General features: G+C 60.5%; 2 protein-coding genes across 3 annotated transcripts; one reads left to right on the top strand and one right to left on the bottom strand.

Annotated features, from left to right (window-relative positions):
- The first annotated feature begins 1386 nt into the window (after nt 1-1386).
- Nucleotides 1387-10314, top strand: RELA (RELA proto-oncogene, NF-kB subunit). The gene is made up of 11 exons (XM_019954844.2): nt 1387-1760; nt 2334-2360; nt 2462-2613; nt 2762-2910; nt 3795-3886; nt 4277-4408; nt 5282-5386; nt 5599-5811; nt 7921-8001; nt 8089-8163; nt 8907-10314. Exons 1-11 carry the CDS (start codon nt 1754-1756, stop codon nt 9527-9529), a joined length of 1656 nt encoding a protein of 551 aa, XP_019810403.1. The 5' UTR covers nt 1387-1753; the 3' UTR covers nt 9530-10314.
- Nucleotides 10315-13119: 2805 nt separating this feature from the next.
- SIPA1 (signal-induced proliferation-associated 1) lies at nt 13120-24859 on the bottom strand. Of its 2 annotated transcripts, XM_070782888.1 has the most exons (16): nt 24763-24859; nt 21602-22373; nt 20892-21019; nt 20629-20805; nt 18321-18495; nt 17527-17630; nt 17142-17299; nt 16446-17055; nt 15887-16161; nt 14650-14868; nt 14436-14547; nt 14233-14341; nt 14035-14136; nt 13872-13926; nt 13606-13684; nt 13120-13501 (listed from the first exon to the last, which is right to left on the bottom strand). In XM_070782888.1, the coding sequence occupies exons 2-16, from the start codon at nt 22275-22277 to the stop codon at nt 13355-13357; spliced, it is 3126 nt and encodes a 1041-aa protein (XP_070638989.1). In that variant the 5' UTR covers nt 22278-22373; nt 24763-24859; the 3' UTR covers nt 13120-13354. The 2 variants fall into 2 exon arrangements, with proteins under 2 accessions (XP_070638989.1, XP_070638990.1); XM_070782889.1 differs by lacking the exon at nt 14035-14136.
- Nucleotides 24860-25207: the final 348 nt, after the last annotated feature.

The following is a 25207-nucleotide window of genomic DNA, read 5'->3' as shown; positions in this document are numbered from 1 at the left end:
TGAAAAATGTAAATAACAAAGGACAACAAATAATACCATCTCTCTTACAGTTCAAAACTAAGCAAAAACAAACATCATGTATATATAATTTTTTTTCTTTAAATTTTTTTTATTTAGAAAAATCAAAGGAACAACAAATACAGAATTGTGGATGATGGCACCCTAGACACTGGGATAAGGAGAAGATGAACAGGTGAGGAGCAGGTGGGTAGATATAAGTTCTGAAGCTTTTCCATCCAGCCTCTTGAGTTTTGCAGTGGGTGCAGTGGAACGCGTATTAATCTGAAAGGTATACATATCTAAATTTGAAAAGGAGGACCATGCTAGCCTCAATGATGATTGTGTCATTAATCGAAGATTATAATTAATCCACTCTTTCTTCCTGACGACTGCCTCCTCAGAAAGAGTAAGGTGCCTTTTCTAATCCGGGGCAGCCACATGAAACCGAAATGAGTGGGAGGGGTGGTTAACTGTTTTCACTTTTCTCTTCCTGTTTTTTTTGAGCCTGGGAAAGCAAGTCAGAATTTCCAATCTTTTCCAATTCCCACACGATTCCCTAATTTAGAACGAACTTAGAGGAAATAAAAAGCCTTCCTGCATCTGGGGAAGACTGCCGCCAGCCGTGGAGCATCCTCACTGTGGGATGAAAAATCCTCCCGGGGGCGGTGTGTGCTCCAGCCCGACCCCCAACCCGCTCGTACGTGCTTGTACGGGGTTAAACCTTGGGGGACGATACCCTCGGCGAGGAGTCACAGAGACGGTTAATTAGTGGAAATGCTTTGAGAAACTCTTGGACCCCAGCAGGAAGCCCTGGGAGGAGGGGCGGGTAAGGGAGTTCAAACGGAACAGAGGTGTCAGGCTGCAGAGACGAGCTCCAGAGATTTACCCCTGGGTGACTACCCCTGTCCACCCACTGCCCCCGAGGGTCGGCAGTGTGGATGATCTTAAACCGACGAGCCTGCGGGTACTGCGCGAGCGGACGCGGCGCGGAGCCTCTGATCACGCTAACGTGCAGCAGGCTCCGCGAAGGCCACGATCCGAGTACTGCCAGGTGGGGAGGTCCAGGCCGCTTCTCTTTTTCCTCGTTGCATCCAGACTGGGGTGGACTGGAAATTAAAAAGTGCTTATGCGGCAATAAGCATCAAGAAGCACTTTTATTGACTAGGAAACCGTGAAGAGTTGAGCCACCTGGCCTTTGCGGGCGAAGCAGGCCGGAGCCTTTCCCTGCGCGGGGCGGGCGGTCAAAGCCCGGCAGCCCTAGCTTGGCTCCAGACCGGCTCGGGGTGACATCACCAAACTCCTCCGATCGGCGGGAGGAGGCCCCCGAAATCCCCTAAAAACATAGTGAGTAATCGCAGGCCCCGCCCTCCAGGCGGGGCCCAGACTCGGGAGCGAGCCGAGCTGCCCCGCCAGCCCCCGGAGCGGCCTCCAGGCGAGCTGCCTGTCGGTGCCCGGCGTGGCGCGCACTAGCTCCGGGTCGCCGGCAGCGGCGGCGCAAGCAGGCTGTCCACCCTGCACGCGGCCTATCTGTCCTCCGCGCGGCGCGCGTTCGCCCCTAAATCTCTCCCAGTGGCGGCGGCACCCGCGGCGCAGACGAGGGCGACGGAGACGCATTGCGCAGGCGCGGTCGGATTCCCGGCAGTGACGCGGCGGCGGGCGCGCGCGGCGCATTTCCGCCTCTGGCGAATGGCTCGACAGTAGCGCGCGCCGCGGGCCCAGCTGCGACCCCGGCCCCGCCCCCGGGACCCCGGCCATGGACGGTGAGGGCGCCCCCTGACCCCGCGGGATGGCGGCGCTGGGGCCGCGGGGACCGCGGCGGGAGGCCCCTCTCCGCCTTCTGACCCTTCGTACGCCGATGGGCGCTGCGCAGGGAGCGGCCGGCCGGATGGTGGCGCGGGGCGGGGCGGGCATCGGGGGGTCTGACTCAGTTTCCCCCTGGGTGTGGGGTGTTGGGGGGAGCGTTGACTCAGTTTCCCCCCGGGACCCGGGGTGGGGGGGCTCGGGCAGTTCCAACTTAGTTTCCTTGTTAGAGGAGAATGTATCTGACTCAGTTTCCTCTAGGGATAGTGGGGGTGCCCTCCCTTAGTGTAACTTAGAAAAGGCCGTGACTCAGTTTCCCCTGGTGGAGGGAGGCGGCCATCCCTGGTTTCCCTCAGGAAAAGGGTGCTTCTGGCTCCATTACCCACGCCCCTAGTTTCCCTGAAGGTTCCAGGTAGCAGGCCCTGACTGTCCCAGAGAAGGAGCCTGGCTCCCTCTCACCTCAGGGAAGCGGGCCTTCCCTGATGAGGACAGGATGTGGGCTCCTGCTGACCCTTGTCTCCCTCTCCTTTCAGACCTCTTCCCCCTCATCTTCCCTGCAGGTAAGTGGACCATCCTTTCTCAGTGGGTCGGGAGGAGCTCCCCAGGGTCAGGAGCGATGGGGTCAGCCGGCTGATGGGCCTGGCCCGCATGTCCCCTGCAGAGCCGGCGCAGGCCTCTGGCCCCTATGTGGAGATCATCGAGCAGCCCAAGCAGCGGGGCATGCGCTTCCGCTACAAGTGTGAGGGCCGCTCAGCTGGCAGCATCCCTGGAGAGAGGAGCACGGACACCACCAAGACCCACCCCACTATCAAGGTCAGCAGAGCCCCAGGGCGGGGGACCCAGAGTCAATAAGGCTGGGACTTGCTTTCAGCCCCCACCCCACCCCCCCATCCCGAAATCTGTGTCTGGGAGTTGGGTCTGGAATTCCAGCCCTCTAGGGTGCTCTCTGTACTTTGGACAGATCAATGGCTACACCGGGCCAGGGACAGTCCGCATCTCCCTGGTCACCAAGGACCCCCCTCACCGGCCTCACCCTCACGAGCTAGTGGGGAAAGACTGCCGGGATGGCTTCTATGAGGCTGAGCTCTGCCCGGACCGCTGCATCCACAGGTGAGCTTCTTAGGGGTGGCAGGGGGTGGTGGAAGGTGGTGATGAGATGAGAATCGGAAAAGCAGGCAGTTATATTGCTGTTACAATGTTAATCGTTTCTGGACAGAGGGCAGAATTCCTCATTGCTTGCTCCCTCTCCAGCTTTGAAAGCTGATTCTTTTGTTTTGAAATTGTGTGTCTCCTCTCTCTAGTGGATAGGAGGAGCTCCATGTGAGCTCTGTGGCAAAGGTGTGGGTCCCTAATCACCTCTGAACCCCTGACTCCTGTGGCTGGAGTGTCACATCTCTTCTAGTCAGAATGAAAGCCATTGAACCAACGGTCTTCCCTGAAGCTTATGTACTGGTTGACAGAGGCAGACCGTAAATAAATGTACAAATAACTGAACAAGATACTGTTAGAAAGTCATCATTTCAGTGATGAAAATGAAGCAGTAACAGATTGGAAGAATAGCCTGAGCGGGGGGAGGTGAAGGAGCTGGTCCCATTCCTTTGCACTGGGAGGTCAGAAAGGCTTCTCGAAAGTAAGACCTAAATGTGAGAAAGTAGAGAAGCACAGAAGGGACATGCCCAGCAGAATGAACAGGTGCAAAAGGCTTTGAAATACGAACGAGTGTCATGTCTTTGGAGGGGGTAAAAGAAAGCCCTGGGGCAGAGTGTAGGGAGCTGGCAGGGACTGTGGCTGGGGCCAGGTGGCAGGGCACAGGGCCTTGTCAGCCAAAGTAAGGAGTGGCTTTCACCGTGGCACAGTTGGGTGGGGTGGCATTCAAGGGGGTTAAGAATGGAATGATCACCTGGTGAGTGGTGGGGGATAAGGGGCAGAGTGGGCAAGGCAGGAGGGCCCAGGCTCTGCTGGAGACAGTGGAGCTTATGCCTGGGGGGCCTCAGCTTTCAGAACCTGGGGATCCAGTGTGTAAAGAAGCGGGACCTGGAGCAGGCCATCAGCCAGCGCATCCAGACCAACAACAACCCCTTCCAAGGTGAGGGCGGCGACGGCGGAGGCCTGGGCCTGCCTGGAGCACCTCCAGCTGCTGTACGCTTCTGAGGCCACTTTCCCCTCACGTGTCCCTCACCGGCCAAGACGCGGTGCCCGTTCAGTACATACACCCGTTCAGTACATTTTACCATTGGAGAAACAGACAGAGAGTGGGGACGTAGGGGACAGGACATCCAGGGTCACAGGTGGAGTCAGTGATGGGTGTAGAACCTTCCCACCGCCCTCCTCTAGGACTCCTGCTATTTCACACACCTTCCAACAGCCCTCCCAGCCCAGAGCTACCCGCACACCCCGCTCCACCCCAGCTCCATCCCCGGCCCCGGCCCCGGCTCTCCTGACCATCAGCTCTCCTGACCATCGATTTTTCTGACAGTTCCCATAGAAGAGCAGCGCGGGGACTACGACCTGAATGCCGTCCGGCTCTGCTTCCAGGTGACAGTGCGGGACCCGGCAGGCAGGCCCCTCCGCCTGGCGCCTGTCCTCTCTCACCCCATCTTTGACAACCGTGAGTGGTCAGGGAGCCGCAGGAGGGGGAGAGGGGTGGGCCTGTGAGGAGGAAGGGAGAGGTGGGGAGGCGTGACCTCCAAGAGTCGCTCTGACTTCATCCAGTCATCCAGCACATCAGTTATCCCCTCTGTGCCCAGCGCTGTGCTGCCCAAAAAGACGAGGCAAAGGAGACGCAGAGCTGCCCTTGAGGTGCAGCGTCCAGGCTGGCAGGGAGTCAGATGGGAGACAGGCATTTCCAGCCCATGACGAGAGATTGGTGTGCCCAGAACTGTACTGATGACTCCAGGAAATGAACTTCCAGGAACGAGATAATGTTAGAAACTAAGAATTCAATGAGGAAAGCTCACAGGAAGTTTACAGATGGATTGGGCTGACATTGGTCAACTGCAGTTTTAAAGTAGCCAGTAGGATACGTGAAAATAAAAAGGCTTTGGAGCCCCAAGGCCGGAAAACCAGGATGAACCAGTGTGTGGGGGTTGGAGGGCTCAGGAGGGAAGGATTCATTGCCAAGGCGGGTATGAATGGGTCTTGAATACTGCTTGGGTCAGGTGGAGAAACAGCAGTTGTGATCGCTTTGGTTCTCATAGGACTGTATGCTTCGTGAGGGCAGAGATGTTTACCTTTTGTGTGTGGTTATGTTCTTCAGGCCTAGAGCAGAGCTGGGCACGGAATAGGTACCGGTAGATAAAGAGTTGCTGAATTGGTTGGTGTGAGGCGCCAATGGAAATGGTTGAACCTTGGCTGCAGAGGTGTAGTCAGCAAACTCTGGACAACCTTGACCCTAGGCTGGGCAGGAGCCTTCTTTTCCTGCAGGTCAGCCCGGGAGACCGCTGGTGATTTAGAGATTCCTTCCTTATTCCCACACCCTCAGGCGCCCCCAACACCGCCGAGCTCAAGATCTGCCGGGTGAATCGGAACTCTGGGAGCTGCCTCGGCGGGGATGAGATCTTCCTGCTGTGTGACAAGGTGCAGAAAGGTACACAGCCAGAACGAGGGCTGGACCCAGGAGCAGGAGGCGAGGGGCAAGGCTAAGCAGACACACTAAGTATTAGGGAGCTGGTTTATGCACTGTCCCCAACTCCTTGGGGACAGCAGGGCCATGCATCTCTAGAGGCAAGTATCGGCAACTGCAAGGGGGCGGTGGGCTGGGGGAGCTGAGCACCCATGCGGCCGCCCTGTCTCCTGCAGAGGACATCGAGGTGTATTTCACGGGACCAGGCTGGGAGGCCCGAGGCTCTTTTTCACAAGCTGACGTGCACCGGCAAGTGGCCATCGTGTTCCGGACGCCGCCCTACGCGGACCCCGGCCTGCAGGCCCCTGTGCGCGTCTCCATGCAGCTGCGGCGGCCTTCCGATCGGGAGCTCAGTGAGCCCATGGAATTCCAGTACTTGCCAGACACAGGTACCCAGCTGGGCAGGGCAGCAGTAGGGCTGTGGGTTCCAGCCAGTGGGAGTGAGGCTGGGCTGGATGCCACAGCTGTAGGTGAAGGTCAGAAGCTGGGGTTGGGCAGAGATTTCCATAATAATCAGAGTCTTCTCACCTCATTTAATAGTGATGCCCAAGACTTACTGAGCTCTTGTGACGTGTGGCCCTATTCCAGGCATATCAGTGAATTACCTGATTTTATTCTCTCATGAACCTTTTGAGGTGGGAGATAGCATCTAGCTTGCCTGAGGTCACATAGCTAGTGAGTTATAGACCCAGACCTCATTTGAACCCAGGCTGTCTGGCTCCAGGGACCTGTTGCCGCACTGTATCTGTACTTATCACCACCACACAGCCATGGTGTGGTCAGGGCTTTCGGGCATCTGCTCAAATAGGAACAGCCAAAATGATCCTTTATCTGAAGCCTGTCATCCAGCCTGAAAGTGTGTCCTGCCCTGGGACCTGTCTAACAGTCTGGAAAACAAGGCCTGAAACGGCCATCAGTTCATTCCACCAGATGAGGACTGAGTGTCCACTTGGCACCAGGCTCTGCGCCAGGTATTCTCAATCCAAAGATGGATAAGACACGTTCCCTGCCCTTTGGGAGCTCGGTCACATGAGGAAGAGACACATGCAAAGCAGAGCCTACGTCACAGAATGACGAAGCAGCGAGGTGTGTGCAGAATACTGTGGGAACTGGAACCGGCTGCATGGAGGAGGTAGCATTTAGGTTGGAGAAAGACCCAGAAGCGCATTCTCTAGGCGGGTGGAGTGGAAGGGCAGGGAGCGGGCACAGCACGTTTGGGGACAGCTTTGTGGCAGGAGTTCACATCGTCGGGCAGTGAGCAGGCCCCGGCAGAAGGACCTTGAAGGCTGGACTCGTGTTCATCTGGGGTCACATCCTAAGGCCTTGGGAGCCACCAAAGGTTTCTGAACAGAGAAGTGATGTGAGCAGGTCTGGAAGCAGCCGGCAGAGGATCTGAGACGGGGGACACAAGGTGGGGAGGTTTTGGAAGATGTTCCAGTCGTTCTGGGAGAGAGGGTGCTGTATGAACCTCACAGACGGAACGCACGAGACCGTCTCACCCACCGCTGGCCTCCTCCGAGACCCTGAGCCCTACAGGCCCTGTGTGTCCTCCTGGGGACCTGTGCTCTAGCTGCTGCCTCTGCTCGGAATGCTTGGCCCCCAGATCTTCACGTGGTGGGCTCACACCAGTGCTTCCCTGGACCCCTAAACTAGATTCCTTGACCTTACTTGGGTGCTGTTACGTCACCCTGGGCCGCCACCTCAGAGCTCCTGTCACTTGTGTCAGTGCCCCTCTGTCACTTGGATGTCACAGCTTTGGCGAAGAGGAACCTTGTCTGCTTACTCAGGGCCATACTTCCCGTGGCTCGAATGGAGCCTGGCACGCAAGTGCTTGGTGAATGTGTGTCTAGAGGGTGAATGGTGGGGTGTGAGAAAGAGGAAGCTGCTGAGGATGTGTCCAAGGTTTGGGAACAGGGCAAAAGAGGTAGGGCGGGAACACCGAAGGGGAGAGAACCAGGGTCAGGTGTTTGAGGTAAGACGGTGAGGTTCGCTTTGGGCTCTTGATGTTGAGTGCTTTGGGCTTATCCAAGTGCTACAGTAGTTAGAGAGTTTGGAAAGCTCCAGACTAAACTTGGAAACCATCAGACAGAAGGTTAAGAGTCTGTTGAAGTCTTAAGCCAGCCTGTCGTGCCCGGGCTGCCCCAGAGCGCAGAGCGCACAGCACCAGGCCTGGTCAGGGCTGGACAGGAGCAGGGCCGTCAGTGGTGCAGGTGAGAGAAGCCTGAGGGGGGCCCTGCGACGGCTCCTGGCCCCTGACTTGGGGTCACCTGTGTCGCCTTTGGAGGGCAGATTCAGCTAACGGAGGTCTCCTCAAAAAAGTCATGGCGTTCTTTTAATTGTGGAGTGTCACAGAGTTGTGCTGCTCTTCTCATTGGCTGAGATTTAGAGAAAGGGTCTTGGAAAAGCTTGTCCTCTCGCCTACCTCCCGAGGGTCCTTTGGGAACTTTGGGGGTCCTACTGGTACAAGCAGGACCCACTTCCCTCCGTTACTTTCTCAGACGATCGTCACCGGATTGAGGAGAAGCGCAAAAGGACGTACGAGACCTTCAAGAGCATCATGAAAAAGAGCCCTTTCAATGGTAAGAGGGGGCGGCGGGAGAATCAGAGAGCAGTGGGTAGGGAGGGGACCCTAGACACCAAGAACTGACCTAGCCTTCACCCCACAGGACCCACCGACCCCCGGCCTCCAACCCGGCGCATCGCTGTGCCTAACCGCGGCTCAGCCTCCATCCCCAAGCCAGGTGAGGATTTCCTTTAGGTCATCACACCGGAACTGTAGGCTCAAATCTGTTCCACCATGGCTTTGACACCTCTTGGAGGGAGTCGAGCAGTCTCACCAGCAGGTGTCTGAAACCTGCACTCTGTTGGGCTCCTGTTTCTCAGGGCCTGAGCCTTGGTGGCCTAAAATCAGAGCCAGCTGGGAAGCGGTGAAGATGCTGATTCCCGGGCCCCTTACAGACCTGGGGAATCAGAGGCTTGGGAGGTGTGTCCCAGGAACCAGCACCCTCCTGGGGATGAGAACCCCTGTGGTGTCGGTTAAACCCACATTGAATGCCTTGAGATGCAGAAGTTTCAAAAATGCAGTCTCTGCTCTCAGTTCTCCATTGAAGTGGGGCAACCAGTCCCCTCTGAAGTAGCAAAACAGCAACCTGTAATGCATGTGCTGCTATGTCTCAGAGGAGGAGGAAGAGGCACTGCTCCCTGCTGGCTGCTCGGGCACAAGGTTGTGCCCGTTCTGAAAGCATCCTTTCCTCTGAAGGCTGTGAGAGCTTTGTGGGCCGGGGTAGACAGGCAGGGCTCCACGGAGGTGAGCCTGGAACTGGGCCCTACAGGGGAGGCCAGATTGGCTAAGAAGAGGGAGTAGGTTGCCGGCGGTGACACCACAGGGAAGGGCTGAGCCTCAGCACTCGAGGCAGCGGCTGGGGCACAGAGGATGGGGGGCGAGGCTTTCTCTGACCCCTGCCTCTCTGTTTCTCTTCTCCAGCTCCCCAGCCCTATTCCTTTACGCCATCTCTCAGCACCATCAACTTTGAGGAGTTTTCCCCCATGGTCTTTCCTTCTGGGCAGATCCCAAGCCAGACCTCGGCCTTGGCACCAGCCCCCACCCCGGTCCTGACCCAGACCCAAGTCCTGGCCCCAGCCCCGGCCCCAGCCCCAGGCATGGCATCAACCCTGGCCCAGGCCCTAGCCCCAGGCCTGGCTCAGGCTGTGACCCCGCCTGCCCCCAGGACCAACCAGACCGGGGAAGGGACACTGACAGAGGCCCTGCTGCAGCTGCAGTTTGATACCGATGAAGACCTGGGGGCTCTGCTTGGCAACAACACTGACCCTGCCGTGTTCACAGACCTGGCATCTGTCGACAACTCTGAGTTTCAGCAGTTGCTGAACCAGGGTGTACCCATGGGCCCCCACACAGCTGAGCCCATGCTGATGGAGTACCCTGAGGCTATAACTCGCCTGGTGACAGGGTCCCAAAGGCCCCCTGACCCAGCTCCCACTCCCCTGGGGCCCCCTGGGCTCACCAATGGCCTCCTCTCGGGGGATGAAGACTTCTCCTCCATCGCGGATGTGGACTTCTCAGCCCTTCTGAGTCAGATCAGCTCCTAAAGGGGTGACACCCGCCCTGCCCAGCGCAGTGGGTTAGCAAGGGATTGAAGCCCTCCCAAAGCACACACTGATGGATTCTGGGAGGGTGGGCTCCAGTTGCCCCCAGCTGCCTTGGGTGATGTCTTCCTGGGGAGGGGGGGTGCATTTTATTCTTTTATTCGCAGTATCTCTCTCTCTTTTTGGAGGTGCTTAGGCAGAAGCATTAACTTCTCTGGAAAGGGGAGAGCTGGGAAGAGCTCTTCCATCCCTTATCCTGATGTTCGGCTCCAGGCTCTACAGAAAATTCTGGGGTCCCCCAACCTCACCCTTCAGCATCTAGTACTCTCCTAGAGAGATGGGCAGGCTGGAGCTATGGCCTTGGAGGCCACAAAGCCTTATTACAAGTGTCTTCCTCAAATCATAGATTCATTTATACCTTCAGGCAAAATAATCCCCGTTATGCGCCCCTCTCTGGTGCGGCATTCTTTGTGCCTAACTACCAGCCTTTGAGGGCCTGGCCTTCCCCGCCCGCGGAGGTCTCTGCCAGCTCTTCCCTTGCTGGGCTGTGGTTGGAGGGGACTGGTGGGGCAGTATTGGCCTTCTCCAGGATCCAGGGAGGTTCTCTGAGACTGCTCTGTTCTCCTTTTCTCAAGTGCCTTAATGGTAGGGCAAGCTGTTCAGAGTCGGGGAGAGCAGGCTGGCTGCTCTCCAGTCAAGAGGCTCAGTTTTTACTGAAGAATCAAACCATTTATAGACTATTGCTTTTTCTACTCTGAACTAATAAATTTGTTGCCATGCTGGCTAGAGATTTGTCTTCTTTGAGCACACTCTTTCCTGGTCATTTCAGGCTGGATGTTGGTGATACAGAGTTGGAGGGACACGTTTGAGAATACATTGCCACTGGGGAGCTTGCAGTCCACGGACACCTGTGGACACTCCTAGCTACCAGCCAGTGAATGAAAGCAGGCGGCTGTGTGGGGGCGAGAGGAAGTCCTAGCCTGGCGAGAGGAAGTCCTAGCCTAGCGAGTGCCCGGTTGTACCCAGGAGTTGTGGGGATGGAGCATTTTCAGGAAGGGCTTCACAAAGGCCATGCTAGCTTCAGGTCTATACAGAGGGGCTAGCCAGCATTTATAGGTAAGCGGGGTAAGAGACGATGTTGGAAAGATTCGATGGGTCAGTCTGTAAAAGATGAAGAGGCTCGGCTAAGAGGTTTGGATTTCATCTCTTAAGTGGTTGGGGAGGGAGGTGCCAGGTGAAGGTCTGTCCTTTCATACCCTGCCCTGGGAGGACCAAGGAAATCTTAAATCCGAAGCCGCCTCCTCTCCACCACCGCGCACGGCCCAGGAGTCCTGAACAAAAACCAAGCCATGGCCCAAGGGCTAGAGCCGGACATCCTTCCGTTTTGTCCCGACGCACGCGCAGTAAAGCAGTCAGCCACCGGCCCTAGATAAGCGAGGGCCTGCCTTCCCGAGTGCGCAAGCGCACAGATAGCTTTCTACAACGGGGCGGCCAGGCAGTGCGCTTCGGAAAAAGCCCATCCTGAGGCCAATGGCGTTGCAGGGTTGCGGGAGGGTGAAGGCAGGAGCACTCAGGTATCAGTGAGACGTTGCTGCAAATCTAGCGAGTCCCCTGGGAACACAGGAGGCCCAGGGTGCAGGTTCCGATGGCGTCTACGAGAAAAGATGCCAGCTGGCGGCGGAATGTTGGGGAACCGGAAAGCATCTAGCGACTCGTGCTGCTCTGCGGCGTTTCTGTCGGGGGGCGGGGTCTGAAGCAGGTGTGCCACCCTGGGGCCTGGCCCAGCCGTACTAACGCCCGAGGGGCGGGACCCAAGAGCCGTGGCCGGGTCAGGACCCCAGCCGGAGTGCGTGCGGAGGTGAGGTTTGCAGCTGCTGCGCTGCGGGCGGGGCCAGGGCGAGCGCCGGGAAGGACCTGGCGGGGTGGTAAAACTCCTCACCGGAGTAAACTGATGGCCGAAACTGTCCGCAGTGTCGCCAACCTGAGCCCCGGAGGGAATTAGTGAGTTTGGGTCCTCCACCTCAGGCTGTGCCTCGCTCTTCTCGGCTTCCCCAGTGTCCTGAAGTGACCTCCCGCGCTCCCCCGAAAGCCCTCTCCTGGCCCTTCCCACACTCCCTGAGTGACCTCATCATGACCATGGCTCACCAGTCCAAAATCCTTGTCTCCAGCTCAGACTTCTCTCTCCTGTGCGCCCGCACTCTGGACATCTCACCCTGACATCCCTCAGGTCTTTCAAAATCTCGGTGCTCCAAGGGACCCTAGCCATCCCTGGCCTGCCCTTTCCCCGCAGTCATGGCCTTACCAGCCTCCAGGGCTCCTGTCGGAAACCTGGCCACCACCGTGGATTCTGCACCTTCTCCCCTAAGCAACTTGAGTTCACTTCCTCACTTGGTCCTGGCAGCTGTGCCCGGTTATCCCCACCCCCACGGCCATTCCTTAGTTTAAGCAACCACCTTGCCCACTGGGGCTGCAACTACAGCCACCTCCCTGGCCATATCTTCCCTGTAGGGCTCTGACACCCACATCTCATCACCCTCCTTTTGAACATCTACCCACCACATCACCAGACCCCCGTTTTCTGCAGACTCACAGCCAGAGAGTAACCAGAGCCTTCCACCCTGCCTGTGAGGGATCCTCACTACAGTCCACCAGGTGAGAGCTGGGACCCAGTGCTGGGAACCCCAGTGCCCCCATTCACAGCCCTTTCTGATTCAGCTCCATCCTCCTCTACCCTGGATCCCTGCAAAAGCCAATTCCAGTCCAGTAGGCCCCCAACTGGTCCTACCCAGGATACCCTTGACTTCTCTATCTTGTGAACAGGACAGTAAACCTCTGCAACTCACATTACCTCCTCCTGATCCCAACCCTGTTTCTCATAGCCTGGCTCATCCTGCCAAAGCCTAAGTCGGTGGCTTGGGTCTCAGCAGGGCTGGACAAGGCATGTGATGCTGGGCAAGTCAGTGCCCTGTCTGGGCCTCAGGTCCTGAAAACAAAGAGTTTAGACACAATCCAAATTTGGACCCGCTGATGGACCTGCTACTCATGGGAAAGAGCCCAGCCTGGTGAGGAACAAGGGGTCAGACGCTGGTGAGGAGGAAAGTGAGTTGGAGACATGGAAACATCTCCCAGGCAGCTAAGGCAGAGAAGCTCCTACCTCTGGAACTGGGCCCTGCAAGATCTGGCCAGGTGACAGGAGTGCCAGGCTTGGGGGCTCAGTGTCTGCAGAGAGGAGAGGACTTCCTGTACCGGGGTCAGGGCCTTTAAAGGGGGGCATGGCCAGCACCTTCCCTCCCCTGCCCAGCAGGTCCACTCTCTGCCTCTGATCTCAGCCCCTTGGGTTTGGTTGCAGGGAAAGGGCCTGGCTCCTACAGTTAAGCAGAATCGGTACAGAGTGTGGCGACTTGCTTCCCAACAGACCAAATAAATGTTTGTGGGACAGAAAACAAGGAATGGCCTAGCCTCAGAGAACCCCCCAGTTTGTGGCAGCCCAACTCTGAACCAATGTCCCCAGGGCTTCCCTAACCAGTCCCGGGAGCTTGGCCGGAGCCTATGGGAGCAAAACCCCTTCCCCCATCACGTCGTGCACACCTGTGTAGACACAAAGAGCAGTGGCTTCTTTATTCCCTGAAGTCCCCTTTTCTCCACAGAATATTTACAAATGGGTGGGGTGAGGGCAACTGTGTCACCGAATAATGGGCCGGGGAGTGGGGCAGTGCTAAGACGCGCCTCGCGCAGGGAGAGTTCCTGAGGAGTTTGTGCAGCCCAGGGGCCCTGAGCAGCCGGGCAGTTCCAGCAAATGGGCAGCCAGGCTGAGGCCCGCCTGACAGCTCAGGCCAGGTCGGTGGCCAGGGAGCCCAGCTGCTTGGAGGCCAAGAGCAGGCGGGTGGCCGCACTCTCCGACTCGGCCTGCAGCCGCCGGTTGTTGTGCCGCAGGCTCCGCACCTCCTCCTCCAGGGCCGCCCTGTCTGCCTTCTCCTGCGGGGGCGAGAGTGGGGGGAGGCGGGAGTCAGGGTGGCTGGGCCCCCAGCCCCGCTCCCAGGGCACCCGTGAGTCCCCGCGACCCGCGGCCGCCGTGTCACCTTCTGCAGGTCGTCCTGCAGCTTCCTGAGCATGGACTCCAGGTGAGAGACCTTCTCGGACAGGCTGCTGGGTTCTGGCCTGGGGACATGGAAGTCAGGACTCAGGGGGACCGGGGCGGGGGGCGGCACCACGGGCTGGTACCCAGACCCACCCGTGTGAGAGGGGCCCAACCCCCATCTTCTGACTCAGGTGTACAGAGCTTCCCTCTACTGCGTGGGCATGAACACTGGGCACAGAGTGAGGGGTAAGTCGGTGGAAGGCTTACTCAGCATCAGACTTCGGAGTTCCCTTGGCATCTCCACTCTCGAGGATGGGCTGTCCTGTGGGAACAGAGGGACCGTCCGGGCACGTAAAGGGAGAGAGCCCCACTCTGGTTCCCGCACCCCTGATTCCCACCCCCTACCCCCGGAGCACCCTGGTGGCCTCACCCTCCCGGGAGAGCGACTCCAGGATGGTGTTGCAAGTGGAGGCGATCTCCGAGATGGACTGCCACTCGTCTTCCAGGGTCTCGCTGCCCGCCTCAGACATGACTGTGGGCAGCGAGGCTGGGCTCAGCCAGAGAAGCGCAGGCCAGGCCCCTCCCACTCTGCTCCTAGACCCCCACACCACCCTTGCTCCAGACTCACTTTTGCTGATAGAGTTCCTCAGAGACAAGGTTCGTGGCAAAAAGGAGGCCCTCAGCTCGGGGGCCGGTTCGTCCTTGTCCTCAAAGCCACCGGGGCTGCCTGGCCCATCCTGGGGGGCAGAAGTGGGTATAGATGGGGGATGCCCATCATGACCACTGTGCCCACCCCTGCTTGTGGGGCTCCAGAGGCTTGCTTCTGCTCACCTGAGTCAGGGGTGTCTCCCTACCCTCACTGGGTGCTGCCGGCTTGGCTGTGGTGGCGAGGAGGAGGTCTGGGGTGGTGTTGGGCAGGACTGGGGCCTCATCAGACAGGGAGCTGCGAGGGCAGGGACGGCTCAGCACTGGGAGCTGTGCCCGCCTGTGGCCCCTGCTTGCAGAGGCCTCCTGGGGTGCAGGAGAGGGGAGGCCGAGGGGGTACCTGCTGGGTGACGGCGGGTTCTGGCTGTGCAGGAACTCGGTCCTCTCCTCCACCAGGTCCCCAGGCCCTGGAGGACCACCGCTGTCATTCAGGCACACTTGCAGCAGCTGCTTCGTGTCGGGCAGTAGGGCCTCGGCGGGGGCCTCATCCTGCACCGGCTCTGCAGCCCCCCGCCGGCTAGGCTCCTGCAGAGACAGTGTGTACAGCTCCGAGAAGCTCCTGCAGGGGGGAAGAGGGGGTCAGGCGGAGTGTCCAGCACCACCAGCCCCACTCCCAGCTGTGCCGGAGGCTCGCTTCCAGGAGGAGAGCACGCCCAGCTGCCTAACAACAGTGAAAGAAGCCTGCCTGGCTGCTGGCCATTGTTCCCGCGGGCATGTGTGTGCGTGTGTGCTCAGTCACTTCAGTCATGTCTGCCTCTTTGTGACCCCATGGGCTGTAGCCCACCAGGCTCCTCTGTCGATGGGACCTCAGTTCAAATCACAGGGCTGCCCGCGTGTATCCTGAGCAAATCACTCTGTATGTCAACTTCTCCAACTGCGAAATGGAGATGATTCTACTGATCTCCTGGCTTGCTGTGAAGGTTTAAATAACGTGGGAAAACCACTCAGCGTAGAGATCCACAAAGTACTGCCTGGGCACAAATCCAGCCTCTTGGCTTTTCTTCTGTTTTAGCAGATGTGCCTGTTTCTGGAGTACTGAATACTAAGGATAGGTTTTTACGATCTTAAATGGTTAGGGAAAAAAAAAACACAAAAAGAATGTATCAATGGCATGTTAAAGTCATATCAAATTCAAACGTCAGAGTCCACACTCATCATTTACGTGACATCTGTGGATGCTTCTGAGCACCTGTGAGAGAGTTGAGCACCTGCAGCAGGGACCAGATAGCCCAGAAAACCTGAAATATTTTCCGTCTCTCTCTTTACAGGAGAAGCCAGCATGTCTCTACTTTAAAGTAGCAGGTAGTCAGTCAATAGTATGTGTGAGGGTGTCTTTGAGAAAGCTAGGCGGGGCTGCAGTACGATCTTTCCCGCAGTGAAGACAGTGCTTAGTTGGCTTCCTTCTACCCATAAGGAACGTGCCGTTCAGAGAAATTAAATAAGGGACGTGGGGTTCTCTAAGGGAAAAGCCTCCACGCAAGGTTCCTGTCGCCAGTGGGACACAGTAAGCATAAGCTAAGCAACGCGGTGGCCAAGCTGCCCGGTCCTCCCACCGCCCTGAGTCCCGGCACCCTGACCTGCGGGGCCGGCCGCTGTCGTCGGGGGGCAGGACGGTGACGCAGACCTTGGGCGCCGAGCGCAGCAGCTGGGCAGCGGCCTCGGGGCCGAGGCTGGGCACCGTCTGGCCGCACACGCGCAGCAGGCGCGCCCCAGGCCGCAGCCCCGTTGTCTCGGCGAACGTGAAGCGCTCCACGTGCGTGATGAAGCCGGCGGCGTCCACCTCGAAGCCCAGGCGGCCTTGGCCGTCGCGGGGCAGCGCCAGCTCGCGGGTCTCGCAGCCCCGACTCACCAGCTGGGGCGGGGCGGGGCGTGAGCGGCGCTGCGCGCGGCCCCAGCGCCAGCCCCGGGACGTCCCAGGTCACACGGACCCTTTCCCACCCCCACCCCCAGGGAAGGGCATTAGCAACCACCCCGCGGAAGAGGGCTTGGGGACCCCCAGTTCCGGCTCTGCCAGGCTCCCGGACTGGGTGTGCCCCCGCCACTCTGACTCTCCCTTTCGCAGGAGAGGCGGCGGAAACGAGGGGTCCCAAAGCAGGCTCCTCCCTGCCGTGCCCCAAACTTAATCCCGCGCCTCACCTGCAGGCGCGCCACGACCTCGCCAACGGCTTGGCCAGGGGGCCCGTCGAACCGCAGCGTGATCGCCTCCCCGCGGCCGTAGTACAGGTCAAGCCGCTGCTCGGAGAAGGTCCAGGCCAGCACGTCGCGACAGGAGCAGTTGAAGACTACCCGGCCATCGCGCGGCGCCACCAACACCAGCGCCTCGGCCGAGATGCCCAGCAGGCAGGGCACCTCGGCGCCATCGGAACTGCCTGCCTCGGCTCCGGCCGCGCCCCGCGCCCCAGGCGCCGCGCGCACGCCCCACACCAGCGCGCCTGCCGCCTGCAGCTCAGCGCCTGGGCCCCGGGGGGCTGCCCGCCGTCTCCCGCCCAGGGAAGGCAGGCCAAAGCGCGACGCAGAGTCCAGCGATGTGGTGGTCACCTCGTTGGTGGCCAGGTCCTGCAGGTACTGCTGGCGTGTGCGCGTGGCCATGGCGTGGAACTGGCGTGCGTGGCCCGCCGCCTGTTCGCCATTGAGCGCCTTGGCCAGCAGGAGGGCCCGGAAGTCAGCGTTGGCCGCGAAGGGACCTCCGCCAGGCGGCAGAGCTGGCCCGAAGGCCGGCGTGTCCTGGGTGCGGCTCACGGCCACCCTATGGGGAGGGAGGCCGTAGTCAGGGGTAAAAGGAAGGTCCAAGAAGAGGCACCGCTGGCAGAACTGGAACCCTGGGATGCCCACCTGTAGGAGGTGTGCGGAGTGCAGGGCGCCTCCGCCCGCACCACTAGGAATATGTGCTGGAAGTGTGAGCGGATGGTGGTGGGGCAGAAGGGCTTGCTGCCCGGTTCCTGGAACACGATGGTCACGATGTCGTTGCCGATGTGGCGCTTCCGCAGGAGCTGGGGGTTAGGAGGAGGGGAATGTGAACAGGGCTTCCCCATGTCCCTGCTCATTCAAGCCAGGCAGCGCCTGGGCACCCGTGGCCCCCACCGGCCCCCCAGTGCAGGCCTGGGGTGTCTGTCTTTGGGGAATCACACTAGCTGGGAGGGAGAAGCTGGGGGTCAGCAGAGCTCAGGCCAAGGTCCCCGCAGCACCCCTCCCTGGTTCCCCAGAGCCCCCGTCACACCTGCTGCTGGTTATTGGGGGTGTACGGCAGCATCGTGGATACGTGGAACATGATCTCATGGTCCTGGTACGTGGTGTAGAGGGAGTGCGTGCCTGTGGAATCCGCTGTGGCCGGGGAGTTGGGGACACCGCGGGAAAGCAAGGGGAATCTGGGTGGCTTGGACCTGCCGTCCCTGCCCACAGGCTGGAGCCTCTGTCCTCCCCAGCCAGCAGGTGGACAACTCCTTCCCACCACCAGCCAAGGTCTAGGCCACGGGCTCCAAGGGCCTCAGCCTTGACTGCTCCCCTTTCCCCTCCCCGCCACCACAGGATTCAGCCTGGGGTTGGGATGCTGAAACAGAATGAAGACAGAAATGAGAAACGATCTGCTAAGAGAGGCAGGGGCGGATGTCCCAGGAGAGGACAGATGTTGGCCTAGGCACCAGCATGTGCGGAGCAGCTGAGAGAGGAAGGCAGGAGGTCACCTCCCAGGAACCCCGGGACCTTTCCAACACAACAGGCTGGGGCTGGGCTGGGGCTGTGTTTGGTGGGAGGAGGTGGTGCCCACAAACCCCCATGGCCCAGCTCCAGCAGTAGGGCACCAGGGTTTTGGGGGACAGTCCCAGCCCCTCCTCCCAGCCTTCGCAACCCCCGATGCACGTCCTTAGCCTACCCGGAGAACTCTCCACCCCCGGCCCCAGCCCTAGGACAAGATGGGACAGGAAAGTGAGCAGGCAGCTAGTTCTTGGCAAGGCAGCCTGCCCTTCAGCACGGGTCTCTGCCCACCCCACCCCACCCTGACCCCCTGGGCCTCACTTTTGGTGTCCAGCTGGGCCCGGTAGCTCTCAAAGCCTTTGAGCCGCACCACGTCGCCCAGCAGGGTGAGGAACTGCATGAAGGCGGGTCCTGCCTCCTGGTTGTTGTACATCTCCTCCTCTGAGCCCTGGCCCGCCCGGCAGTACAAGATGCCCACCTTGCGCTGGAAGCTCAGCTGCAGAGGGGAGGGCACAGGCGGAAGGCTCAGATCTCCGTCTCCCAGCAACACCCCGGGGGGCCTGGGGCATGGACGGGACACTGGCTTGGGGATCGGACTGCCTCTGCTCTCTCTAAACCATGACCCTATCAAGTGGGTTCAGTCTCTCCTGCTCCGGGCGCTCAGGAGGGCAGAGGAGGGCAAGGTGGGAAGGAACAGAGAGGTGGCTGGTTCTCATGGGACCACAGAGGACGTGGTTCACGGAAAGGACCCTGCACAGAAGGTGCTCGATCCCAATCAGCGTCCACACAGTCATCCTCCTTAGCCCAAGGCCAGCCTGTCTTCCCCTCCCTGGAGTCCTAGGCACCTCGACCGCAGCCTCTGGAGCCCCGCACCACCTTTCACCCTCTGCTCCCAGCTCCTCTGGCTCCTTTGCATCTGGGCTTAACTGTGCACAGCTCAGGGCGCCCTGCCACCGTGCCAACGAGCCCAGGGCCCTCCAGCTCCTGCCTCCCTTCTTCACAGTAAGCCTGTCTACACTCACAGTCCCCACTTTCATCCCTCCTGACCCCTAGAGCCCCACACTTCCACCCCAACTTTTAAACCCCGAGCCCCTCTTAACAACCACAGGCATGGCCTCACCCTGGCATGCTCTCACCCTGGTTGGCACTTAGGACAACAGGAACTTCACTTGGCCTGTGACCCCAGGGACCACCCGCTTCGTGTCTGGGCCTCTTCTCCACTCCTGTTCTTTGCCCTCGGTGGCCAAAGCAGCCGTCTCCACGGACAACACCCCCATCTTGGCCTCCAGCGCAGCCCCTTTCCCAGCTGCAGCTGCATGGATGTCCTTCTAGCACCTGGCACCTCACCTCCTCCCTGTGACTCTTCCCTCCCACCCATCCTCCAGGGTCCCTGGCTCCACAAAAATACCACTCTCAGGGGCCAAGAAGGAGGGAATCTCAATACCCCCACCAGCCACTCTGTCCCTGGACTACCGCCTCTTCACCTCTGCCATCGTCACCACCAGGCCTGGCTTGGACAACTGCGACCGCCTTCAGCCTGGCCTCCAGTCCGGCCGCCACACTGCAGCCAGAGGGCTGCTTGACCTCTCAGATCTTCCACAGCTTCACAGCGCCCTCGGGACCAAAGGCCAGCCTTTGCCACCCTGTCCCCACTAGCCCCACTCCAGCCACGCTGAACTGCCCACAGGGTCCTGATGCAACAGTTCTTAGTCTCTAAGCTTCACCCACGTTGTTCCTTCTGCCCAGAACATGCCTGCCCTTCCTGGTTTGAGCTCTTGCATTTCCTCCATGATGCTAACCTCCTGGCCAAGGAAGGTCATCAGCCCCACACTGGTGCCCCACAGAGCCCTCAGCATCCCCCTTTCACTATTATCTTACTCATCATTATCCATGATTCTCTGTGGGTCTCTCCCCCACCTGGCTGTGAGCTACTTGAGGACAGAACCTGGTCTAGACAAGTCTCCAGCATCCAGTCTGGAGCCTGGTACCAAGGGATGAGGAAATGTTTGTTGAGTGACTGACTGAATGACCAAGGAGGAAAGTCAGGGCCAGTGGGTAGTAACTTTTGGCACAGGGGAGGGAAGGACTTCCAGCTGGCTTGGGTGGGCCCACAGTGGAAGGAGCAAGCAACCCAAACTAGCAGGAGACCCAGCAGGGCCTTGCAGGGCAAACTGACAAAGAATGAGAGGGACTTGCAAGAAGAGGGAGTGGCGATCAGACAGTGCTCCTCAGCTGACAGGCACATGGGAATTATCTCGGGATCTCTTCACGTGCAGGGCCTGAGTCAGTAGGTCTGGGTTAGGACCCAGAACCTGCCTTTCTAACAAGCCCCCAGGTGATGTGGATGCTGCTGTTCTTGAGAGGCAAGGTTCCAGATGACCTCTCATGCCCTCCTTTTGAAAAGCTAGCTCTTCTGGGGTCCCTGTCCAGCTCAAGATCAGGGTCAAGGCCGGGTGGCTGGGAGCTGGGCAGACTTGATTCAGACTAGGTTGAGCTCTAGGACGAGGGTGTGCCCTGCCCACTCACCACTTGCTCGTCCAGCGTGAGGTCAAGGCTGGGTGGCTGGGAGCTGGGCAGACTGGGTTCAGACCAGGTCTAGCTCTAGGACAGGAGTGCCCTGCCCACTCACCACTTGCTCGTCCAGCGTGAGCAGCGTGCGAGGCACCTTGGGTGAAGCTGAGCCCAGGCGCAGGCAGGTGGGGCTCAGCCGTGGGGCCACATGCTCTAGAAGCTTCCTCGGGGACAGGCCTCGGGGGGGCCCTGGTGGCAGCGCGTCCTCTGAGATGGTGCCTCGGAGGGTCCGGAGCTAAGGACAGGATGTAGGGGCACTCAGGATACATGCAGGCGGCTCCGGAGGCAGTCCGCAGCCTGGCTCCCATGACCCCGGCCCACCTGCGTGGTCCGCACGATGATGCGGTAGCTGTGCAGAGTGCCCCCTCCGCTGCTGTCCTTCTCCTCCCGCCGCAGGCTCACTGCCACCGGGCCCAGGGCCTCATCCAGGCCAAAGAAGTTCTGGTGTTCTGCCAGGAGCAGGAGGCAGATGACCAGCCTCACCCCTCAGCAGTCCCACACTCGCTCAACCACACCCATCACCAAGTCCCCCTCCCAGGTCCCATCACACTAGCTCAGATCATCCCCTCCTCAGCCCCGCCCACCTTTTACCAAGCCAAACCTTGACTCCTGTCCGCACCTATTATATGCTTGGGCCCTAAGCCTTGCCAGTATATCTCGCCCCGGATCCAGAGGGCCATGCCTCCCTGCTCCAAAGCCTAGATAGATCCTGCATGGCCTTGCCCAGCATGCCCATATTCTTCCCCAGAATATCCGGGGCTCTCCCGTGTGAACACTGATGATGACAAAGTGCCCAGGTGCAGGGGTTCAGATTTCAGCTCCCAGCAACAGCCCTAGGAAATCCCTCCCCAGCCCAGAGGAGTACGATGAACCCAACAGAGGCAGAGGAACATGTCTGGGTGTGAGGGGAGGCCTGGCTTGGCTGCAAGGAGGTGGTTACAGCTGGGCAGCCTTGACCCAGAGCCAGAGCCTGACGCTTTACATAGCCAGGGACTCGACAGAAAGGACAGCGCGCTGCAGCTGACCCTTACCTTTGCCATAGAAGTACTTGCGGTAGTAGCCGGCGCCGAGGTCTGCGTGCTCCAGGCTGTAGGCGGAGGTTCGGTTCTGCGGCTCCTCCAAGACGGACACGGCCGCGTTGGGCAGTGACGGGGGCACAGGTGGAGACACTGGTCCCCCCAGGCCCAGCTCGCCTTCGCCCCCGAGCTCGCTCACAAAGCCAGGCGCCTCGAGCAGCAAGTCCGAGCTAGCAGTCTGGTCCTGAGCCGCGGCGGGGGTCCCAGAGCTGGCCTCCGCCTGCGCCCCCGGTCCCCGGGGCCTCGGAGACCAGTCAAAGAGCAGGCTCTGCACGTCGTAGTGGGCGAAGCAGCGGGGCTCAGGCACCGGCGGGAACTCAGGCTCCGGCTCCTCCGCCGGCAGCCCCAGTAGTGCCAGCGGGTCGGAGAAGAACCGGGCCGGGGGCGCGGCGGGGCGGCTGGCCTCCTCGTGGCTGTGGGCGCGGGCACGAGGGCTGGCCGGCGTCGGGGGCCGGGCCTCGCCTGCATCGCTGCCGCTGCGCACGAGCGGGCCCCGGGTCGGCCTGGGCTCGAAGGTGTGCGGCGTCAGCGGGGGCCGGGCCGGCTGGCGCAGCTTGCGGGCGAAGAGGTCATCGGTGGGCGCAGGGGCCGGGCCCCGCCGAGGGCTCCCCACGCCGCCGCCGGCCCACATGGGCGCGCCTCGGACCTGGGGACCTGGCTCTCCGGGTGCCGGGCCGCATTGGCGGGCGCGGGTGGTTGGTGCCCAGCCGGCAGGCCGGTTCCTGCCCTGAGGGAAGAGTGGGCTGCTGAGAGGGGCCTGGGGAGAAAACAGGAACCCAGCCCCCAGCCTGGTCCTCCCCACGCGGGTTGGCTTCCGGCCCCCTCCGCGACCATCAAAGCCGCTTCCGCTTTCCTGGCCACTTCCTCGTCTGCCTGGGGCTGAGGTTTCAGCCCCCTCCTCCAGCTCAGCGCAGGGCAGGGCCAGGGGCTGGGCTGTGGCTACCTTGGCCCTGAGGGTCTGGGAGCCCCGGGCCGCCCTGGGGCCGCCAGGCGTCCCCAGCTCCCACTCACACACCTTGGCTGTGATCTGGGCCCAGGGTGAGGGTCCCCACCAAGACGTGGCCCAACCAGACAGATGATTTGTCTCCGCTGGGACGGGAAACCCATGGGGCCACTAGTGTCTGGGTCCTGCCCACTTGACAAAGGGAGGACGTCCTGTCCCCAGAGACCTTCCTCCCTGCTCCTCCCACTTCCTCCAGGATCCCAGAGGAACTAAGCACCCAGCGGCTGGGTCTCAATGCCGTGGCCCTCAATGCCTCGATACCTCAAGGACGAAGGGGTTCCCAGGGGGCAGTGGCAGGTCAGCAGGGACAGCAGGAGGACTTCCTTCAGTGCAGGAAGTGGCCCCAGCTCTGGGCCCAGCCCCCTGCCCGGCCCCACATCCTGAGGAAGGTGCTGGGGTCACACCAGCTCAGTCATGGGACCTCGGTCACCCTAACCTGAAGGACAGGTCTGGGCTCACCCTCCTGCAGGCTTCTGTGGCCCTGCCTGGGGGGAAGGGAGGGAGTCTTGGTGACCAGGCCCCTCTGCTGGAACTGGGACCTATGGGGACTTCAGCCTACCTGGCCACATTGAGGCTGACAGGGCATTCTGAGCCCCACATGACAATCAAACCGAGGTCCCCATAAGGGACTGCTCTTGCCCAGAGCAACTCTGTATCAGCTAGGATCTGAACCTGGGCCTGTCAGTCTGCAGGGCCTAAGCGATGCTGTACTTCCCCACTCCGAGCTCTGTGTGAGTAGGTGTGGGGCAGGTGGGGGCTGGGCTAAGGCTTGAGTTCTCACAGGATGTATGAGTGAGACACCGAAGGCCCCAGGGACCTGCTAAGTGCGGAAACGTGTCGAGACCAGGGGCAGGTGTAAAGAAAGGGTGGTGTGAGCACGTGAGGCGGCCACCCTCAGATGAACCCAGGATGGAGTGGGTGGCTGGGGCAGGGCTGTGGGTGACCCACTCGGGGTGCAGGCACCTGCTGGCGGGTTTTCATGCGTCAGCTAGGGCTGCCTGGGGCTGGGCTGGGGGTGGGGGGGGCACACGCTCTGTACCCCTCAGCTAGAGCTCTAGAACCAAGCAAGGGCAGGCCTCCAAGAGCTCAGAGTACCTCCTCCCTTAGCTTCTTCTAGGACAAAGTTCTTGACACTGACCCTGAACCTCTGTTCTCTCATCTCCAAAATGGGGTTAATTAACCCTTCCTGTCCCTTCCCAACCCTGCCAGGAGATTGCAAGCAAAGGCAAATGAGCGAAGCTGGCCATGTGTTAAGCGTATGGTGGCAGATGCAGGCCCTGGCTCCATGGGCCAAGCTCTGGGGCCTGGGCTGTGGTGTGTGTGTGTGAAGTGTGTGTGATGGGGTGGGAGGGGACACGAGGCAGGGGTCTGTGCAGGCTCCTGCTCCGTGCAGGTCGAGCTCTGTGTATCTGTGTGAACAGCTGGGGGCTGCTTCTTGCTCTGGCCCAGCGCTGGCTGGGCTCTGGCCCTGCCTTGAGGGGTGTTCTTGGGCTCTGCCCCCCACCCAGCAGCTTCACACAGGGTCCATTGAGGCCAGGACATTCCTTGCGGCCTGTGTCACTGGCGAGGAGGGGGCCGGCCCGCTCCCACAGATCCGGAAGGCCTGGCTGCCCCAGGAGGAGGCTCTGGACGCTTCCCAGCACATCTGGAGGTCATGACCCCATTTCTACTGCCAGGGGGCGCGACAGATGTTTCCTCCCAGGCCAGGCGCGGGACTGGGGGGCGGTGTGCAAAAGCTGGGTCGGAGGCCGCCCCGGGAGAAGGGGAGCCCCAGAACAGGGGGAGCCCGGCACACAGCCAGCACACAGCCAGCAGGCAGTCGGACAGTCGCCAGCTCCTCTGAGAGGAACCGGTAACCGCCGCATCCACTCACTCACCCGCCACAGGCCGGGCCGGGCTGTCCACGCAAAGGAGGTGGGGGCGGCACCAGTCAGAGGCAGGGGACTGGACGTGCTGACTCGGGACTAGAGCCCAGCGGGAGGTGGGGAGGGTGCAGGCGGCGAACTCCGCGAGGACTCTCTACCACCCACACACCACCCTGGCTGACCGGCAGGCCACCTCCTCCCCTGTCCCGCCCGACACAGTGCCGCCGCTCCCCCGCTCCCGCCAGTACCTCTGGGGCTCCCGCCGGGCCGCGTCCTCCGGCGCTGGGGTCCCGCTGCCTGCTCTCCAGCGGCGGCTCCAGGCGCCGGCTCCGCCTGGGGGGCGGGGCCACGCCGGGGGCGGGGCCGGGAGGAGGGGCGGGGCCGGCCCGGGAGTCCTCCGCGGCGGGAAGCGCAGCGGGAGGGGACTCGAGGCCTGGCCGCGGTCAGCGCGGAGCGCAGGCGGAGCGCCTGCCCTGAGCCAGGCCAGGCCCGGCCCGGCAAGCTGTTTAACTGTGGGGCTTCCAGCCCTTGGCCGAGAAACCGGAACAAGTGTACCGGCCTTCCAAACCAACTTGGGGGCTAGACCGGGACGCCTAGTGTTGGGCTGCAGCCTGGGCACAGAGACCAAGTGCTCAGAAAATGCCACTATTCATGAGTACTTGTAAGCGCTGCTCTACACACGCAGTCTCGTGT

Source organism: Bos indicus, chromosome 29 (genome assembly GCF_029378745.1).
Source record: "Bos indicus isolate NIAB-ARS_2022 breed Sahiwal x Tharparkar chromosome 29, NIAB-ARS_B.indTharparkar_mat_pri_1.0, whole genome shotgun sequence".
Classification (NCBI taxonomy): Eukaryota; Metazoa; Chordata; class Mammalia; order Artiodactyla; family Bovidae; genus Bos; species Bos indicus.
Note: the sequence above shows the minus strand (reverse complement) of the source record. Positions and strands in the feature narration are given on the sequence as shown.

Bases quoted from the DNA above. Each gene is read 5' to 3' on its own strand.
- RELA (XM_019954844.2), top strand. The intron at 2,361-2,461 runs GTAAGTGGACCA...TGTCCCCTGCAG, and splicing joins CCCCCTCATCTTCCCTGCAG to AGCCGGCGCAGGCCTCTGGC. The intron at 2,614-2,761 runs GTCAGCAGAGCC...TACTTTGGACAG, and splicing joins AGACCCACCCCACTATCAAG to ATCAATGGCTACACCGGGCC.
- SIPA1 (XM_070782888.1), bottom strand. From the start codon at position 22,277: ATGTGGGCCGGCGGCGGCGTGGGGAGCCCTCGGCGGGGCCCGGCCCCT. The intron at 14,137-14,232 runs GTGAGTCTGGAG...CGCTGCCCACAG, and splicing joins GAGGAACTCTATCAGCAAAA to TCATGTCTGAGGCGGGCAGC. The intron at 13,502-13,605 runs GTGACACGGCGG...TCGCCCCCGCAG, and splicing joins TGCAGGACGACCTGCAGAAG to GAGAAGGCAGACAGGGCGGC.